General features: G+C 41.5%; 1 protein-coding gene across 4 annotated transcripts in view; it reads right to left on the bottom strand.

Moving 5' to 3' along the window:
• TBCE (tubulin folding cofactor E) overlaps positions 1–22,051 on the bottom strand; it is a 143,651-nt gene that overhangs the window by 2,763 nt on the left and 118,837 nt on the right. For 2 of the 4 annotated variants that reach the window (XR_008402069.1, XM_053711076.1), the window contains exons 15-16: positions 16,519–16,578; positions 622–713 (exon numbers count right to left, since the gene is read on the bottom strand). Coding sequence is in view for 2 of the 4 variants with exons in the window: in XM_053711076.1 (XP_053567051.1) it covers positions 622–713; positions 16,519–16,578 (152 nt within the window). In the remaining 2 variants the exon portion in view is untranslated. The remainder of the gene's footprint in view (positions 1–621; positions 714–16,518; positions 16,579–22,051) is intronic. The other 2 variants (XR_008402070.1, XM_053711077.1) reach the window with 1 other exon arrangement.

Below are 22,051 nucleotides of genomic sequence, written 5' to 3'. Positions count from 1 at the left end.
CTAGATAAACCCATCAACAAAAGATAACAAGAAAAGGAAGCAAATAAAATAATACAAGTAAATTGGAAAGTTATTTAAAATCGTATGCTCCATCTAAACCACAAATGTCTAATTTTGACTTTACTGTCCCTTTAAGACAATCCAAAACATAGTAGTAAATCAAAAGAACAGCTCGAACTGAATATGTGAGTCCTGGAATGACCAAGTCAGCGTCCAGACCTCCGCCCATGTGGTATGACATGATGAGTGTTATTCACACAAAAATTCTTATCAGTAGTTACAGGAAATATGTGGTGGTGATTACTTCTAAAGGTTCTATTGGTTACTAAATTACAAGGGTTTTCAACCTAGACTGTGAATGTTTGCAGAACACATTCAGTATTAACAAGAACTACATTTTTTTTTGCGCATTATAACTTAGGCAGCCTGTCTTTCATTGAGATCTAGCATAGGATCATACATTTCTGAGTAATTAGTGCAGAAATTGGGGTAATTTCAAAGAATTTACAAACCTTTTTGCAAATGTTTAATATATGGAACTGTGAAGTGATGTTTATGGAAAACTGCCTTGTGCTATTTCAGTAGTCTTAAACTGGATACAAACCACACAGAAATACTTACTTTTGCACTTTCATATGACAATTTCATTTCAGAGCCAGGCACTTTAAGCAGTCTATATAAAAGTCCTTTCACCTTTTGAACAGTCATTGAATCTGTAATATGAAAATCAATAAATAAGTAAAAGCAATTTTGATGATACAGCACATCAGATTTTTCAATATCCATGGGTCATGTATCTGATGTGGCAATCTGTCTGGCATACATAGGTTCCAATACTGTGTATTTGATTGTAAAAGTGATCTAGGAATATAACTAGCATTATTGGGATGCAGTGACAAATGCCCTGTCTATATTGTGATGTTGGCATACACCTGGTATAAGGGGGGCACAGAAAGCATGATGTGCCAATATATCAAGAATGAGGGGATAAAAAAGCCATGCATTAATCATTGTTGCTATATATATATATATATATATATATATATATATATATATATATATATATATATATATATATATCCAAATACCAGATCTTGCCCTCAATTTAGGAAACCGCCTGGGTGCAACTTTACAATAAATAATAGCCAAAAAGAAGTGCACTCTCAGGTCTTTCACAGCAAACAAAGTTACTTTATTTGTGTAACGTTTTCGGAGGTCTTGCCTCCTTCATCAGCATAGTTCAAACAAGATAGTAAATTCATATATATATAGTGACATACTCACTCACACCACTTCAAACCAAACCCCTCTGCTTGGCGCCAAACCAACGATGATGGAACGCATACTGCGTTCCACCAGTACTACGTGCCGGAAGCAGTGCGCCACGTCTCTTCCGGTTAGCTAGATCTATACTTTATTACTAGTGCAAACTAATTCTGTGACAAAAAACAAAGGATTACCCCTGCGTGTCTATACGTTGTGTCAACAAAACAATAAATGCATTGTAAGTGAAAAGAACTAGTTATTTATGACAGTGCGCTTTACATATCGGCTGCCCGCTCGTTGTCATGGCAACCAGTGTACACATAGTTCCCCAAAACAAACTCCAGGAGAATTTAACAAAATAACTGTATGTGATCCTCAATCTCGTGTATCCTTTTCAGACATATATTGTGCATCATACTAATTGACATGTATTCATGCCATCCTTGAGTGCCTCACGTGCAAATGGCAAACATAATTAATAATATTGAATGGCCAACATTAAATCTATGTTGTGTGCAGCGGTGTGACAGCCTTATATCCCTATAGTTGAAGGTGGATGAATTCTTGATGTATGTATTAACATATGTTCAATGTGGCGAATCAAGGTAATCTACGGCCTTGCCTGATTCTTTAAGGTATTTGTTTCCCAAAGTGCCCAATGTATACTAAATATCACAAGATAGAAAAACAGAATTTATGTTTACCTGATAAATTACTTTCTCCAACGGTGTGTCCGGTCCACGGCGTCATCCTTACTTGTGGGATATTCTCTTCCCCAACAGGAAATGGCAAAGAGCCCAGCAAAGCTGGTCACATGATCCCTCCTAGGCTCCGCCTACCCCAGTCATTCGACCGACGTTAAGGAGGAATATTTGCATAGGAGAAACCATATGGTACCGTGGTGACTGTAGTTAAAGAAAATAAAATATCAGACCTGATTAAAAAAACCAGGGCGGGCCGTGGACCGGACACACCGTTGGAGAAAGTAATTTATCAGGTAAACATAAATTCTGTTTTCTCCAACATAGGTGTGTCCGGTCCACGGCGTCATCCTTACTTGTGGGAACCAATACCAAAGCTTTAGGACACGGATGAAGGGAGGGAGCAAATCAGGTCACCTAAATGGAAGGCACCACGGCTTGCAAAACCTTTCTCCCAAAAATAGCCTCAGAAGAAGCAAAAGTATCAAACTTGTAAAATTTGGTAAAAGTGTGCAGTGAAGACCAAGTCGCTGCCCTACATATCTGATCAACAGAAGCCTCGTTCTTGAAGGCCCATGTGGAAGCCACAGCCCTAGTGGAATGAGCTGTGATTCTTTCGGGAGGCTGCCGTCCGGCAGTCTCGTAAGCCAATCTGATGATGCTTTTAATCCAAAAAGAGAGAGAGGTAGAAGTTGCTTTTTGACCTCTCCTTTTACCGGAATAAACAACAAACAAGGAAGATGTTTGTCTAAAATCCTTTGTAGCATCTAAATAGAATTTTAGAGCGCGAACAACATCCAAATTGTGCAACAAACGTTCCTTCTTTGAAACTGGTTTCGGACACAGAGAAGGTACGATAATCTCCTGGTTAATGTTTTTGTTAGAAACAACTTTCGGAAGAAAACCAGGTTTAGTACGCAAAACCACCTTATCTGCATGGAACACCAGATAAGGAGGAGAACACTGCAGAGCAGATAATTCTGAAACTCTTCTAGCAGAAGAAATTGCAACCAAAAACAAAACTTTCCAAGATAATAATTTAATATCAACGGAATGCAAGGGTTCAAACGGAACCCCCTGAAGAACTGAAAGAACTAAATTGAGACTCCAAGGAGGAGTCAAAGGTTTGTAAACAGGCTTGATTCTAACCAGAGCCTGAACAAAGGCTTGAACATCTGGCACAGCTGCCAGCTTTTTGTGAAGTAACACCGACAAGGCGGAAATCTGTCCCTTCAGGGAACTTGCAGATAATCCTTTTTCCAATCCTTCTTGAAGGAAGGATAGAATCCTAGGAATCTTAACCTTGTCCCAAGGGAATCCTTTAGATTCACACCAACAGATATATTTTTTCCAAATCTTGTGGTAAATCTTTCTAGTTACAGGCTTTCTGGCCTGAACAAGAGTATCGATAACAGAATCTGAGAATCCTCGCTTCGATAAAATCAAGCGTTCAATCTCCAAGCAGTCAGCTGGAGTGAAACCAGATTCGGATGTTCGAACGGACCCTGAACAAGAAGGTCTCGTCTCAAAGGTAGCTTCCAAGGTGGAGCCGATGACATATTCACCAGATCTGCATACCAAGTCCTGCGTGGCCACGCAGGAGCTATCAAGATCACCGACGCCCTCTCCTGATTGATCCTGGCTACCAGCCTGGGGATGAGAGGAAACGGCGGGAACACATAAGCTAGTTTGAAGGTCCAAGGTGCTACTAGTGCATCCACTAGAGCCGCCTTGGGATCCCTGGATCTGGACCCGTAGCAAGGAACTTTGAAGTTCTGACGAGAGGCCATTAGATCCATGTCTGGAATGCCCCACAGCTGAGTGACTTGGGCAAAGATTTCCGGATGGAGTTCCCACTCCCCCGGATGCAATGTCTGACGACTCAGAAAATCCGCTTCCCAATTTTCCACTCCTGGGATGTGGATAGCAGACAGGTGGCAGGAGTGAGACTCCGCCCATAGAATGATTTTGGTCACTTCTTCCATCGCTAGGGAACTCCTTGTTCCCCCCTGATGGTTGATGTACGCAACAGTCGTCATGTTGTCTGATTGAAACCGTATGAACTTGGTCCTCGCTAGCTGAGGCCAAGCCTTGAGAGCATTGAATATCGCTCTCAGTTCCAGAATATTTATCGGTAGAAGAGATTCTTCCCGAGACCAAAGACCCTGAGCTTTCAGGGATCCCCAGACCGCGCCCCAGCCCATCAGACTGGCGTCGGTCGTGACAATGACCCACTCTGGTCTGCGGAATGTCATCCCTTGTGACAGGTTGTCCAGGGACAGCCACCAACGGAGTGAGTCTCTGGTCCTCTGATTTACTTGTATCTTTGGAGACAAGTCTGTATAGTCCCCATTCCACTGACTGAGCATGCACAGTTGTAATGGTCTTAGATGAATGCGCGCAAAAGGAACTATGTCCATTGCCGCTACCATCAACCCGATCACTTCCATGCACTGAGCTATAGAAGGAAGAGGAACGGAATGAAGTATCCGACAAGAGTCTAGAAGTTTTGTTTTTCTGGCCTCTGTTAGAAAAATCCTCATTTCTAAGGAGTCTATAATTGTTCCCAAGAAGGGAACCCTTGTTGACGGGGATAGAGAACTCTTTTCCACGTTCACTTTCCAGCCGTGAGATCTGAGAAAGGCCAGGACGATGTCCGTGTGAGCCTTTGCTTGAGGAAGGGACGACGCTTGAATCAGAATGTCGTCCAGGTAAGGTACTACTGCAATGCCCCTTGGTCTTAGCACCGCTAGAAGGGACCCTAGTACCTTTGTGAAAATCCTTGGAGCAGTGGCTAATCCGAAAGGAAGCGCCACGAACTGGTAATGTTTGTCCAGGAATGCGAACCTTAGGAACCGATGATGTTCCTTGTGGATAGGAATATGTAGATACGCATCCTTTAAATCCACCGTGGTCATGAATTGACCTTCCTGGATGGAAGGAAGAATAGTTCGAATGGTTTCCATCTTGAACGATGGAACCTTGAGAAACTTGTTTAAGATCTTGAGATCTAAGATTGGTCTGAACGTTCCCTCTTTTTTGGGAACTATGAACAGATTGGAGTAGAACCCCATCCCTTGTTCTCTTAATGGAACAGGATGAATCACTCCCATTTTTAACAGGTCTTCTACACAATGTAAGAACGCCTGTCTTTTTATGTGGTCTGAAGACAACTGAGACCTGTGGAACCTCCCCCTTGGGGGAAGTCCCTTGAATTCCAGAAGATAACCCTGGGAGACTATTTCTAGCGCCCAAGGATCCAGAACATCTCTTGCCCAAGCCTGAGCGAAGAGAGAGAGTCTGCCCCCCACCAGATCCGGTCCCGGATCGGGGGCCAATATTTCATGCTGTCTTGGTAGCAGTGGCAGGTTTCTTGGCCTGCTTTCCCTTGTTCCAGCCTTGCATTGGTCTCCAAGCTGGCTTGGCTTGAGAAGTATTACCCTCTTGCTTAGAGGACGTAGCACTTTGGGCTGGTCCGTTTTTACGAAAGGGACGAAAATTAGGTCTATTTTTTGCCTTGAAAGGCCGATCCTGAGGAAGGGCGTGGCCCTTACCCCCAGTGATATCAGAGATAATCTCTTTCAAGTCAGGGCCAAACAGCGTTTTCCCCTTGAAAGGAATGTTTAGTAGCTTGTTCTTGGAAGACGCATCAGCCGACCAAGATTTCAACCAAAGCGCTCTGCGCGCCACAATAGCAAACCCAGAATTCTTAGCCGCTAACCTAGCCAATTGCAAAGTGGCGTCTAGGGTGAAAGAATTAGCCAATTTGAGAGCATTGATTCTGTCCATAATCTCCTCATAAGGAGGAGAATCACTATCGAGCGCCTTTATCAGTTCATCAAACCAGAAACATGCGGCTGTAGTGACAGGGACAATGCATGAAATTGGTTGTAGAAGGTAACCCTGCTGAACAAACATCTTTTTAAGCAAACCTTCTAATTTTTTATCCATAGGATCTTTGAAAGCACAACTATCCTCTATGGGTATAGTGGTGCGTTTGTTTAAAGTAGAAACCGCTCCCTCGACCTTGGGGACTGTCTGCCATAAGTCCTTTCTGGGGTCGACCATAGGAAACAATTTTTTAAATATGGGGGGAGGGACGAAAGGAATACCGGGCCTTTCCCATTCTTTATTAACAATGTCCGCCACCCGCTTGGGTATAGGAAAAGCTTCTGGGAGCCCCGGCACCTCTAGGAACTTGTCCATTTTACATAGTTTCTCTGGGATGACCAACTTTTCACAATCATCCAGAGTGGATAATACCTCCTTAAGCAAAATGCGGAGATGTTCCAACTTAAATTTAAATGCAATCACATCAGGTTCAGCCTGTTGAGAAATGTTCCCTGAATCAGTAATTTCTCCCTCAGACAAAACCTCCCTGGCCCCCTCAGATTGGGTTAGGGGCCCTTCAGAGATATTAATATCAGCGTCGTCATGCTCTTCAGTAACTAAAACAGAGCAGCCACGCTTACGCTGACAAGGGTTCATTTTGGCTAAAATGTTTTTGACAGAATTATCCATTACAGCCGTTAATTGTTGCATAGTAAGGAGTATTGGCGCGCTAGATGTACTAGGGGCCTCCTGAGTGGGCAAGACTCGTGTAGACGAAGGAGGGAATGATGCAGTACCATGCTTACTCCCCTCACTTGAGGAATCATCTTGGGCATCATTGTCATTATCACATAAATCACATTTATTTAAATGAATAGGAATTCTGGCTTCCCCACATTCAGAACACAGTCTATCTGGTAGTTCAGACATGTTAAACAGGCATAAACTTGATAAGAAAGTACAAAAAACGTTTTAAAATAAAACCGTTACTGTCACTTTAAATTTTAAACTGAACACACTTTATTACTGCAATTGCGAAAAAACATGAAGGAATTGTTCAAAATTCACCAAATTTTCACCACAGTGTCTTAAAGCCTTAAAAGTATTGCACACCAAATTTGGAAGCTTTAACCCTTAAAATAACGGAACCGGAGCCGTTTTAAAACTTTAACCCCTTTACAGTCCCTGGTATCTGCTTTGCTGAGACCCAACCAAACCCAAAGGGGAATACGATACCAAATGACGCCTTCAGAAAGTCTTTTCTAAGTATCAGAGCTCCTCTCACATGCGACTGCATGCCATGCCTCTCAAAAACAAGTGCGCCACACCGGCGCGAAAATGAGGCTCTGCTTATGCTTTGGGAAAGCCCCTAAGAAATAAGGTGTCTAATACAGTGCCTGCCGATATTATTATATCAAAATACCCAGATAAAATGATTCCTCAAGGCTAAATATGTGTTAATAATGAATCGATTTAGCCCAGAAAAGTCTACAGTCTTAATAAGCCCTTGTGAAGCCCTTATTTACGATCGTAATAAACATGGCTTACCGGATCCCATAGGGAAAATGACAGCTTCCAGCATTACATCGTCTTGTTAGAATGTGTCATACCTCAAGCAGCAAGAGACTGCACACTGTTCCCCCAACTGAAGTTAATTGCTCTCAACAGTCCTGTGTGGAACAGCCATGGATTTTAGTTACGGTTGCTAAAATCATTTTCCTCATACAAACAGAAATCTTCATCTCTTTTCTGTTTCTGAGTAAATAGTACATACCAGCACTATTTCAAAATAACAAACTCTTGATTGAATAATAAAAACTACAGTTAAACACTAAAAAACTCTAAGCCATCTCCGTGGAGATGTTGCCTGTACAACGGCAAAGAGAATGACTGGGGTAGGCGGAGCCTAGGAGGGATCATGTGACCAGCTTTGCTGGGCTCTTTGCCATTTCCTGTTGGGGAAGAGAATATCCCACAAGTAAGGATGACGCCGTGGACCGGACACACCTATGTTGGAGAAATTGAGTTTTAAATTGCTGTAATACAACTAGATTTACATTGTTCACTAATCTGAATATTATTCAAGGAACCTGCTTAAGTAGCCACCCTCCATCTGCAGGAACAAGTGATTATCAGGCCCCCCTGTCCTATACGATGATACTCCATGGGAATTAAATACTATATCAAAGACCTATGACATTTACATACGACCATCACCCCCATACTGCATCCACACTCACTACAAGGATCACGTATCACTTGAAGACATACTTCAATTAACAAAAAACTTTAAAGAACAAGAAAAAAAAGGAAAAATAGAGTTAAAAACAAGTATTGATCAGGGTCCTCCTATTCAATAATATGATACCCCTCGGGGTAGTATCTCAACTGTATAAGTTCCAGGTTTGAATAATCAGCCTCCGCCAACTTCTTTTATCTACTGTAGTAAATACCCAAGTGGCTGCCCTCACTCGAAGGTATCTATTTTCTTCGTTGAATTTTTTCTGTTGAACTTTATACTCCAGGCCTTTTCTTTGTTGGTGTCCTGACAGGCCACACTGAGATCATACTTTTACTGGGATATTAGGTAACCCCAATATACTTCATACAGTGTAATCTCTGTGTTGTTTAGGTGCTATGAGTACCGTCCCTTCATGGGTTATCCAGAGAGCAAGATGCTCCTTATTGTTCATGCCTTGACGTAGAATCAATGACTGTTACTGTGCCCATATATTGTAATCCAAGCAATAGGTGCCATCCCGGCTTGGTATGCCTTATCGGCTATGTGTGTTTAAAAGATGGTAACCCAAAGCACCACTATCTGACTTCCACACCGGCATTGGGAATAACACAGACCCCCATGCCTGGTGCTGTGTACCAACATGGTTGGGAAGACTCCCATTAAGGAGATCACCTACCACTGAAACCACAGAGTCATGGTAGTATAAGCACCGTACCCCTAGATTGTACCACACCTTACAACCGCACTATATCAAGGCTTTAAAATCAGGTGCTGTATTGAGCCCCCCTGGGTGCACTGTGCCCAACCGATACATCCACTGTGCCTCCCGTTGCAGGAGTATTTTGCTTCTATCACCTCCCCTGTCCAGAGGGGGACATGATCGATGAGTGTATATCTTATTGATGCTACCGAGTGTTTGTGCTGTGCACAGTGCCTCGCCACTGGTTGGTCCAAGTCCCCAGACTTAAGGGCCGACCGGATGGCATGTCGGTGATTTGCCATTCTCTCCTTTAATGTGCCTGTCTTTCCAACGTAAAAATGAGAACAAGGACACACCAACAGATATATGACAAATGGAGTTGTGCATGTGATAGAATGACGGATACCAAATTGCCTGTTAGTATGTGGGTGATGAAATACCTTCGTACTGATGAGTCCGTTACAGGTAGTGCACCCACGCATACATACATACATACATACATACATACACACACAAACATATATTCATATATACACAATCTAAAAGACCCCTGTGGAAGTCTGCAAGGTTTTGCGCAGACGAAACACATTGGGCAGTAACCATTGCATCTTCCCAGTGTTAAGATTCCCCAGCTGGGACAATTCTAATGTTCTTTTGATACATCCAGAAACTTTTCACTTTCCAGAGGGACGTTTGGACCACTCAGCAAAAACACAATGAGGACATTTCCTATCATATGGGATTGGATAACTGCTTTTTATCTTGTTTTTTTTTTTAGTAAGTGCAATTATATTTTCAGGTATTTTCTTTTGTAATAAATTATTATTATGTGAATCGTAGGTGCGCTGTTTCCTTTGTCTATTACACCATTGCAGGGAGCTGGCAGTGATGTTTTCGCTTCTGAAGATGTAATCTGTATCATATAAGCTACTGCTGACTCTCTGAGAAGGTGTGGTGCTTGAATACTGGTGCACAGGATATGTGCATATGCAGCAGAAAACAGTAATAACTTTTATTAGAAGCATTTTTGCTAGTGGAAGTATATTGCAAAAAATGCTTCTATTTCTAATTGAAATTCACCCAAGCACATTTCATGTTGACATTTTTATCCCTAATTTAAACCACCTGCTTTCTCGTGATACTTGGGATCCTATACGATTTCTAATTCAAGGTTGTAGACTGTGATTTTTCTCCCCACATTAGCTAAAGGACCATACAGCAGACTTTTGCTTTGGGAAAATTATTTTAAACAAAATTACCAACTATGACATTTTATTAAGGAAAGTTTATGATTTTATGGCATATATTTTTCTAATAAGTAGACAGCTCCATCACCTGGTATAAAATACAAATACAAAAAATAAATAAATATATATAAAATTATGTCTTCTTATTAATATTTGACGATCATTAATACAGTATGAATACAGGCTTTATCTTCCAGGCTGATGTGTTTGATAGGAAAACTCAGCACTTTTTGCCATACTTTGCTCCACTGCAGCAAGAGAGCACAGAACTAGATCGCAGTGTGACAGCTGCTCCCTCCTACCTTAGTAAGGCCACCATAAGCATTTGCGCAGCCCTGGGAAACACAAATTTGTGGGGCACCTCAGGCAAGTCCCTTTATACCCCCTTGGTATGCAAAGTCCTCTGTATGGCCTAAACTAAATACAGGATGTACGTTGCACCTTTTGATACCCTCACCCCTGATAATAGTGTGGGTCCCACCAAAGCATGTCATTTTGAAAGGGGACAGATTTATTTCACATTCAGGAGCCAGTAAGAATACTGAACCAGCCACATACTTTTTTGGACCCAGATAAAAGTGTTTATGTATCGATATATGTAGAATAATGCAAAAAGGTTATGATTTGGCGACACATGCATGAAAAATTTTCAGTTTATACAAATAAATATGTGCAGCTAATTTCTGTTTTGTGTGTTAAGTGGGGCCTAATATTTTAGTTTTGCCTGGGGCCTCTCTAGAGCCACCTCTAACCTAGTGACAAGACCAAAATAACACCAAAATATCTTCCACGTTACACAAGCAACACACAAATGCAGTCACATCATCCATGTTCATGGCACATACTCCCTAACCCCATTTGTGATTCAGAAATTTTAGAACTTTATGTATACTTAGCATAATTACTTGGGTCATCACAAAAGATCTTGGTATATACAGAGTGATAACAAAAATTATGACTTGCCAGATAATTTCCTTTCCTTCGATACAGGGAGAGTCCACAGCTGCATTCATTACTTGTGGGAATAAAGAACCTGGCCACCAGAAGAAGGCAAAGACACCACAGCCAAAGGCTTAAATACCTCCCCCACTTCCCTCATCCCCCAGTCATTCTGCAGAGGGAACAAGGAACAGTAGGAGAAATATCAGGGTGAAAAGGTGCCAGAAGAAAAACAATGTAAATTTAGGGCCGCCCACCGAAGTGCACGGGCGGGAGCTGTGGACTCTCCCTGTATCGAAGGAAAGGAAATTATCTGGTAAGTGATAATTTTTGTTTTCCTTCTAAATACAGGGAGAGTCCACAGCAGCATTCATTACTTGTGGGAAAATAATACCCAAGCTACAGAGGACACTGAATGCTAATGGGAGGGAACAAATAAGAGGCAGCCCAACCTGAGGGCACCACAGCCTGCAAGAAATCAACTCCCGAAGGCTTCCTGGAGAGAAGCAAAAAATAAAAGAATGTTAGGACAACCAAGTAACCACCCAACAATCAGAACTATAGGATCCTATGTCAGAGACCCAAAAGATGGATCTCTGCCCTCGAACCGAGCAATAAACCTCTGAGGAGGCTTGTGTCCCGCAGATTCCTAGATCCAGCGAAAAACACTCATCCACCTACCAGGGAAAAAGCGGTCTATTCTGATGAAGACTGACAGAAAACACAGTGTAAGATACCCCCCCCCCATAAAAAAGAACCTCTTCCCATATGGACAAGAACAACCAGAAATAACCCTATTAGAAGGGAGATCACAAAAAGGATATTGCAAATTGCAATACAGAACTACGACACAAAAACAATCTACAGACAAAATAGGTAATTGAATAAGATTTAAAGCCCACCTCCTGTACAGGTTCAACGGAACCCGATGCGACCTGGAAGCATAAGTCTCCGGGACCGGAGCCCCAACAGAAAGCAAAAAATGCTTGCAAAATCATATGCCAGAGAAAAACTACAGCTGTAATCCAACCGCAACCTTCCGCTTGCCAGGCAGCTAAACTAAACACAGGTTATCTACGTTGGCTACCCCTTTGAAAAAGAACTAGCTAGACAAGCTCTGATCTAGCTCATTCTAGAGGGGAAGAAGCATACTCCGGTATCCAGAAGAGATCTAGACAAGCTAACTCCACCCAACAAAAGGAGAGAGTGAAAGGAACACTCCACACCTAAATTAGGTGATGAATAACTCTTTAAAGCTCAAGGGATGGCTAGCAACAAAGCAATACCTCTGTGTCACAGCTCAAAGAAACCTGTGCCCCAGTCCCACTGGGTCACGATCCTAGGACCTTCTGGGTGTTAAGCAGACGTGATAACCACTACACTATGGACCTTCGCCCCAGAGGATCCCTGCAACAAGGGAACTCTCATGGCGCCGAAACCACTCAACCGTGAGTACGAGCTTGCAGCAAAAATAATGAAGTAACAGTCTCACTGGTATACACTCCAGATAGGATCAATATCCTCACCAGAGAGAGACATGACCAAAACGATTAGATTAGACCTCCTCAGAGGATAGTACTCTGAAGTCTACCTTTTATAACCCCAGACCAATTATAACAAACAAATAGTTAAAAACAACAGCAAATAAACTTAATATATTTTATAAGTTCCCCTAATGAGCTGCAGGCTAACAATATGAAAGAGACTAAGACAGAACTGCCCTGGGTGAACTAGGCGAAATAATTTCCCAATACCAGGAGATCTGGACCCACTGGAGAATGATACCCCCACCAGAAATCCAGAGAGCCTGCAAGACAGAGTCAAAAAGACCCCAAGCTAAGGTGCAGACCTAGCCTGGGCTGAATCCAACACCCCCTCCTCAGCGCCAACGAAGGCCTGAAGGGGATTTGAAGGACAGAACCCGAAGAAGAAATCTAACTTCGTATAAGGAATGTGTGAATTAATTGCAGTGTCAGACAGTGTCACACCCATGCCAAGGAGTGAACCCAAGACTCATGGTTCGCAGCTTGTTGCTTTCTCTCAGAGCCACCAGAGGGGTTATCAGCTGTAAGGCAAAGAGCCTTCCTGTCTGAAAAGACCACAAAGCATACAAGGATCTAACTTGGCGCCACACTAGACCTCAGTCTAAGTCCACCCTGAACGATGGAAAACGGAAGAAACAATTCCAAAAAGTCTACTAGCCGATGCTGGTAAAACCAGAATGCCAAGACTCGGGAGCCACCGTAACACCTATAAATAGGCTGACACATAAAAACCCCAGATCCCAAAAACTAGGATCAAAACGTGGATTTAAAGAAACCAACAGTCCCTAATAACCGAACCAGGTTGAACAAGAATGGTAAAATGGTCATCCAGCAACAGCAGCTGGATTCAAACCATCAACCCTCGAGATGCACAGCAGCAAAGATAACCATCAGGCTACACTGGACTGCTTTAGCAAGGAAAGACATCCTGATAGAGAGACCCTAGGAGTCTCTCTGAAGCAAAGATGAGTAATAAACTATGAATAAAATCCTCGACCCCAAAAAAAAGACGGGACCGTACAGCAACAGTGCAATGACACTGCGAAAATTACTGTGACAAGACTACAAGGGTCACCTAATCCAGTAGCACGGAAATCAAAAACTCATCCGGCCTCTAGAACCTCCGAATCCATATGATCCAGCATCCAGAAAACCTCCAGAAGACCTAAGATGACAGGTCCTGCCTGTCCTCTGAGATAGATGGACCTGCTCTGCCTGGACCATAATAACTCAAAAGAGCTCGTCTCTAGAGTAGAATAAAGAACAGACTGAACAATTACCCAAAACAGGACCTGCCCGACATCAAGGGTATGATACGTCTGTCATAAACCAAAAATAAATGTCATAATCTTAAATTCCAGCAGTGCTAGGAAAACGAGAATAAACAAGTAAAGAAAAGAAGCTCTATGAAATCGAGCAGAGACCTAGAGCTTCCACGGAAGACCATTAGTCCCGACCATCAAAGTCGATCAAAACAAACAACCCAAGGACAAACCTCCAAAAGAGTGTGTCCACAAGAATCCTGAGCTCTTAAAATTAAAAACTATCCGAAATGGATTGGAAAGAAATCAAATGCACAAACAATAATTCAAAAGGGAGTGTAAAACGAACAGGTCCTGCCTGAGTATAACACAAACCCCCCATAGAGCTCGGAACTGGGATTTTATAACTATATACATACAGACGATAAAGAAGAGGATCCAACCCTCTCCATACGTCTAAGCAAGATCGTTATCTGATAGAGAGGACTGAGATCCGCCTGACGGATCAGGACTGGGAACCTCTAACATCACCAAAATCTCTCTCGGAAGTAAACACAGGCGTGCCAATCTAAGTCTAAAACACCAAATCCTCTGCAGTTGGAGGAATCAAAACAGGCGATTCTGACCCCGGAGGATCTACCACTGAAGCCTCAGAGGGAACCGCACCCCCCAATAACTGATCTGGCACAGTCGCCATCTTACACGACGACCCATGTGAATGGGAGCATGGATCAATCCTTCGCTTACGTGTAGGAGGAAGAGGCAAACACGCTAAAATAGAGATGGCCATGCGAAAACGCGCAGTAACTTCTGGCGGAAAAAGGTCTCCCTCAGACGAAGGAGTAATGGCACTTAGGGAAACTGCTTGTGTAGGATAAGATTCTAGGGGACGTACCTCACGGAACGAGGAATCCGCAGAGGCAGACGGTTCAGTGGTCTCTAACATCTCAACAGCGTTTGAAGAGAACACTCTATTGCGGCATACGGAACATAATTGAGCAGGCTGGTTTACCCGGCCCTCCTGACAACATACGCAGGTATCAAAATCTATATCAGAGGAATCCTCTAGCATATCAGAATCCTCCATAATTCTAATTAAGAGATTTAGACAAAAAAAAAAAAAAAAAAACTGGCCCCTTTAACCCCCAATGGCTGGGACACTCACCATCTCCTATGACCCAGACAGGTAGAGAAATTAACTCTTCTCCGCAGCCACTCGGTCAGGAATCGTAAATGGCAAACAAGACATGACTACGCCCAGTCACATGGTGCTTCATGCAGGACCACCCTGGTAAGTAAAAGCGCGCCAGCTTAATAAAACTGCGCAGCACTATAACCTGTATGTTTCGTATTAGCCTAAGAGCCTAAAATGTCTCCGTACACATACGCAGTCAAAATCACATAACAAACATGATTAAAAGGACCCCACTGTTCAATAATCTCCATCAGGAGATATTAACCCTTGATTCCATAAAGATAAAGGAGTCCCACTGAGAGCCTGGGGCATATTTATCAAGCTCCAAATGGAGCTTGATGCCCTGTGTTTCTGGTGAGCCTGCAGGCTCGCCAGAAACAGCAGTTATGAAGCAGCGGTCACAAAGACTGCTGCTCCATAACCTGTCTGCCTGCTCTGAGCAGGTGGACAGACATCGCCGGAAATCAACCCGATCGAGTACGATCAGGTTGATTGACACCCCCCCTGCTGGCGGCCTATTGGCCTCAAGTCTGCAGGGGGCGGCGTTGCACCAGCAGCTCTTGTGAGCTGCTGGTGCAATGCTGAATACTGCGAGCGTATTGCTCGCCGTATTCAGCGAGGTCTGTCGGACCTGATCCGCACTGTCGGATCAGGTCCGACAGACCTTGATAAATAGAGGCCCCTGTCTTCTATCGTTAACATGTGGATGTGTGTATAAAATGAAACGATCTTACCGGAATCCAATCCATGGAACAGCAACACGGTTCTTCAAGTTTGACAGATAATAGCAGTGCCTCTGACATGGAGTTGAGTGAAGAAAGCAGGCAGCAAAACTCATCAATGCTGATTGCTTATAGGAGCTGTTAATCTGAGTCTGGATGGTTTCGCAGAAAGACTCTCCCTGCATCTCCAGACTAACTTTTATCAATCCTCTCACTGAGAGGCTGACAAGACTATTTAAAATTCCAGTTCCATCCGAAGGGCAGATACCCCCTCATAAGGGCAACTCCGAAAAACATCCGACACTTCTCTGCCAACCTCCTGTGACGAAAGGCAAAGAATGACTGGGTGATGAGGGAAGTGGAGGAGGTATTTAAGCCTTTGGCTGGGGTGTCTTTCCCTCCTCCTGGTGGCCAGGTTCTGTATTCCCACAAGTAATGAATGCTGCTGTGGACTCTCCCTGTACTTAGAAGGAAATAACATATTTGTTTATCCTTAACCACTGAGGTACCATTAATCATTACATTAAAATGGGTGTGTACATTTCTGACTTATTTATATAAGTGGTGAGTGCCTACCATGACGAAATACCTCTAACTCCAAAACCATGTGTGAAGATGAGAAATAATATGATAAACATGCAGGCATTATGTTTAAAAACTCCTTCTAAATCTTCTATGACCTAATCTCAGCGGAACTTGGAACATAAATCCTTATATCGTACAGCTTAAAAAAAAAAATTGTCCATCAATTTACATGTTAATTAAAAATGAAAGGGCAGATTGAGAGGTGAGCATATTTAATCAATTAAACAATTGCAAAATATTACTACAAGCATAAGAAAAAAAAATGACATAAGTATTGTACTCACCTGGCAATTTTTTCTGTATGGGTTTCTGGTCTGGTTTATCAGGGCATTTAATGGTTATCACTTAAACAATAATAATCATGAATTAGATAGGGCATGCAATTTTAAACAGCTTTCCAATTTACTTTTATTATCCAATGTACTTTATTCTCTTGGTGTTCTTTGTTAAAAGCTAAACCTAGGTAGGCTCATAAACTGATTTCTAAGCCGTTGAACCACCTCTTAATCAGTCAGCACTGATTGGCTAAAATGCAAGTCTGTCAAAAGAACTGAGATAAGGGGGCAGTCTGCAGAGGCTTTGATACAAGGTAATCACAGAGGTAAAAAGGTATATTGTGTTGGTTATGCAAAACTGGGGAATGGGTAATAAAGAGAGTATCTATCTTTTTAAACGAAATATTTTTTTTCAAGTAAAAAGTTAAAAGGACTTACAACCCAAAATGTTTCTGTGTACAATCTTTTCAATTTAATTCTATTACCAAATTTACTTTGTTCTCATGGTATTCTTTGTCAATGAGATATCTAGATACGTAGCAAAAACATTTCTGGAGCAGTACATGACAGGAAGCACTGCTGCCACCTATAGTTCTTGCAAATATATAACAGTCATAAAACTGCTGCCATATATTGCGCCAGTTATGTGCATGCTACTACACCTTACTACCTGCTTTTTAACAAAGGATACAATGAAAACAATGTAAATTTGATAAAAGAGGTAAATTGGAAAGTTTTGTTTGTTTTTAATTGTACATTGTACCTGAATCATGAAAGATTTTGTGGGGGCTTTTATGTTCCTTTAAATAATACTTTAACACACACATAGAAGTTCAATATAAATTTATAAACATTGTTTTGGGGATCAGTTTAATCATAGTACATGGTAGATAATCTCAGAGGGGGCAAAGTACATTTTGTGGTTTAAAACTATAAAATTGTAGTTAAAGGGACATTATACACTAGATTTTTCTTTGCATAAATGTTTTGTAGATGATCCATTTATATAGCCCATGTGAGAGTGTTTTTGTAACAATGGATAGTTTTTGCTTATTTTTAAATAACATTGCGCTGATTTTCAGACACTTAACCAAGCCCCAAAGTTTTAGAAGTATACTGATGTATACCTACTCCAGCTTGCTTCTGTTTGTGTAAAGGGTCTTTTCATATGCAAAGGAAGGGTGAGGGGGGCGTGTCTGCTTTCACTGGCTGGGACAGTCCACCTAATCAAAAGTGCTAAACTGGGAGCTTCTACGTAAGTTTTTAAAATATTTTATTCTGGATTTTTAGATCAGCATATGTGCATATGATTCTTTATAGTAGTGTCTATTACATGCAGTTATTTGAAAATTGGTGTATACTGTCCCTTTAAAAAGACACTGCCCATAGGGAAAATTACTAATTAGTAAGAGCAACTTATTATGCAAATGCACCTCACCAATTATGTGTTTAACACAGTTAACTTTCCAGTCATAGCTACAATAAATTACCTCTTCTGAGCAGCACAATTATAAGCCAATCAGGAGTGGCATATACATGTAGCTGCTAAACATTGGCTTATTTCTAACTCTGGAAAGGTGTTGTGGCTACCAACTGAGTTTAACTACGTGGCAGGGTTAAACACTTATCAACTGAGGGACATCTGTATAATCTGTGCTCTAACAAATAAGAGCAGAGGAGGAACTACGACTAGTGCAGTTGGTGTAGTGACACCAGGGCGCAAGCGACTGTAGCTATACATAGTTGTGTGCAATCCTAATGCAGGGGAGACTTTTATTAGTGTAGGTTGTAGGTCAAAATGTATCCATCTATTTATACTCAAAATCATTATAAATAGCAACATTTATATTATTACTATCGGTTACTACTATTGGTTACTACTGAGTTACCTTTGGGGCCTAAAATAATTTTTAAACCAGTGCCTTCTGTTGAGTAGGTCAGCTACTGAATTAAGAGCATTTTATTATTGCATTTATAATGTCCCTTTAAACACTGAGAAAAGAGCATGCCCAGGCACCACCGGATAGCTAATGTAACCACTATATTAACCTTGTCCATATATGCATTTCAGTTAGTGCTGGTTTGTTTTGATATGGAGTGTTTTCTTATCAGAATTTGTACTCCCCCCAATAACTCTGGGATGATCCATATCCCTTTTATAAGCACAGACCCCCATCTAGTGGCCAGAGCAAATTATGCAGGCAAAATTCAAAATATCCATCAGCTATAATTCAAAGATTTAACCTGCAGAGAACCTATATTTGTGAGGATGTTGGCCATTGCTTCTTTGGCCACAGGGAAAAATGGAAATAAAGGTAAGTTATTTGGCTAACAGGGTAGCCACTATTCAAATTAGCCCTCTGGATAGGAGAACAGTAGATAGAGGTGTACCCTACAACATTATGTAAATCTGTCCCTGTGACACACATTTTTAGGAAATATATCTGTTTAATAGCCATAAATGAATATGCAGCACTTAAAGGAATATGAAACCCATTTTTTTTCTTTCATGATTCAGATAGAGTATGCGATTTTATGCAACTTTCTAATTTACTCAATTTTTCTTCGTTCTCTTGGTATCTTTATTTGAAAAGTAGGATTGTAAGTTTAGGAGCCGGCCCATTTTTGGTTCAGCACCTAGGTAACGCTTGCTGATTAGGTGCTGAACAAAAAATGGGCTGGCTACTAAGCTTACATTACATTCCTACTTTTTTAATTAAAGATACCACAAGAACGAAGACAAATTGATAATAGGAGTAAATTAGAAAGTTGCTTAAAATTGCATGCTCTATCTGAATCATGAAAGACAAAATTTGGGTTTCATATCCCTTTAACCCCTTTTCCATTTCCACTTTTCCATTTTCTGTCTGTTTGGGATCAAGGCTATTTTTACATTTCTGCAATGTTTATGTTTAGCTGTAATTTTCCTCTTACTCATTTACTGTACCCACACATATTATATACTGTTTTTCTCGCCATTAAATGGACTTTCTAAAGATACCATTATTTTCATCACACTTTTTCTAACTTTGACCCCCAAAATCTGGTGCACATCTACAACCACCAAAAAACACCCATGCTAAATAGTTTCTAAATTTTGTCCTGAGTTTAGAAATACCCAATGTTTACATGTTTTTTACTTTTTTTGTAAGTTATAGGGCAATAAATGCAAGTAGCACTTTGCTATTTCCAAACCACTTTTTTTCAAAATTAGCGATAGTTACATTGGAACACTGATATCTTTCAGGAATCTCTGAATATACCTTGACATGTATATATATTTTTTTCTCCAACATAGGTGTGTCCGGTCCACGGCGTCATCCTTACTTGTGGGATATTCTCTTCCCCAACAGGAAATGGCAAAGAGCCCAGCAAAGCTGGTCACATGATCCCTCCTAGGCTCCGCCTACCCCAGTCATTCTCTTTGCCGTTGTACAGGCAACATCTCCACGGAGATGGCTTAGAGTTTTTTAGTGTTTAACTGTAGTTTTTCATTATTCAATCAAGAGTTTGTTATTTTCAAATAGTGCTGGTACGTACTATTTACTCAGAAACAGAAAAGAGATGAAGAATTCTGTTTGTATGAGGAAAATGATTTTAGCAACCGTAACTAAAATCCATGGCTGTTCCACACAGGACTGTTGAGAGCAATTAACTTCAGTTGGGGGAACAGAGTGCAGTCTCTTACTGCTTGAGGTATGACACATTCTAACAAGACGATGTAATGCTGGAAGCTGTCATTTTCCCTATGGGATCCGGTAAGCCATGTTTATTACGATTGTAAATAAGGGCTTCACAAGGGCTTATTTAAACTGTAGACTTTTTCTGGGCTAAATCGATTGATTATTAACACATATTTAGCCTTGAGGAATCATTTTATCTGGGTATTTTGATATAATAATATCGGCAGGCACTGTTTTAGACACCTTATTCTTTAGGGGCTTTCCCAAAGCATAGGCAGAGTCTCATTTTCGCGCCGGTGTTGCGCACTTGTTTTTGAGAGGCATGGCATGCAGTCGCATGTGAGAGGAGCTCTGATACTTATAAAAGACTTCTGAAGGCGTCATTTGGTATCGTATTCCCCTTTGGGTTTGGTTGGGTCTCAGCAAAGCAGATACCAGGGACTGTAAAGGGGTTTAAAGCTTAAAACGGCTCCGGTTCCGTTATTTTAAGGGTTAAAGCTTCCAAAATTGGTGTGCAATATTTTCAAAGCTTTAAGACGCTGTGGTGAAAATTTGGTGAATTTTGAACAATTCCTTCATGTTTTTTCGCAATTGCAGTAATAAAGTGTGTTCAGTTTAAAATTTAAAGTGACAGTAACGGTTTTATTTTAAAACGTTTTTTGTACTTTCTGATCAAGTTTATGCCTGTTTAACATGTCTGAGCTACCAGATAGACTGTGTTCTGAATGTGGGGAAGCCAGAATTCCTATTCATTTAAATAAATGTGATTTATGTGATAATGACAATGATGCCCAAGATGATTCCTCAAGTGAGGGGAGTAAGCATGGTACTGCATCATTCCCTCCTTCGTCTACACGAGTCTTGCCCACTCAGGAGGCCCCTAGTACATCTAGCGCGCCAATACTCCTTACTATGCAACAATTAACGGCTGTAATGGATAATTCTGTCAAAAACATTTTAGCCAAAATGAACCCTTGTCAGCGTAAGCGTGGCTGCTCTGTTTTAGTTACTGAAGAGCATGACGACGCTGATATTAATATCTCTGAAGGGCCCCTAACCCAATCTGAGGGGGCCAGGGAGGTTTTGTCTGAGGGAGAAATTACTGAATTAGGGAACATTTCTCAGCAGGCTGAATCTGATGTGATTACATTTAAATTTAAATTGGAACATCTCCGCATTTTGCTTAAGGAGGTATTATCCACTCTGGATGATTGTGAAAATTTAGTCATCCCAGAGAAACTATGTAAAATGGACAAGTTCTTAGAGGTGCCGGGGCTCCCAGAAGCTTTTCCTATACCCAAGCGGGTGGCGGACATTGTTAATAAAGAATGGGAAAGGCCCGGTATTCCTTTCGTCCCTCCCCCCATATTTAAAAAATTGTTTCCTATGGTCGACCCTAGAAAGGACTTATGGCAGTCAGTCCCCAAGGTCGAGGGAGCGGTTTCTACTTTAAACAAACGCACCACTATTCCCATAGAGGATAGTTGTGCTTTCAAAGATCCTATGGATAAAAAATTAGAAGGTTTGCTTAAAAAGATGTTTGTTCAGCAGGGTTACCTTCTACAACCCATTTCATGCATTGTCCCTGTCACTACTGCCGCATATTTCTGGTTTGATGAACTGCTTAAGGTGCTCGATAGTGACTCTCCTCCTTATGAGGAGATTATGGACAGAATCAATGCTCTCAAATTGGCTAATTCTTTCACTCTAGACGCCTCTTTGCAATTGGCTAAGTTAGCGGCTAAGAACTCTGGGTTTGCTATTGTGGCGCGCAGAGCGCTTTGGTTGAAATCTTGGTCGGCTGATGCGTCTTCCAAGAACAAGCTACTAAACATTCCTTTCAAGGGGAAAACGTTGTT

This window comes from Bombina bombina, chromosome 4 (genome assembly GCF_027579735.1).
Source record: "Bombina bombina isolate aBomBom1 chromosome 4, aBomBom1.pri, whole genome shotgun sequence".
In the NCBI taxonomy this organism is placed as follows: Eukaryota; Metazoa; Chordata; class Amphibia; order Anura; family Bombinatoridae; genus Bombina; species Bombina bombina.
Note: the sequence above shows the minus strand (reverse complement) of the source record. Positions and strands in the feature narration are given on the sequence as shown.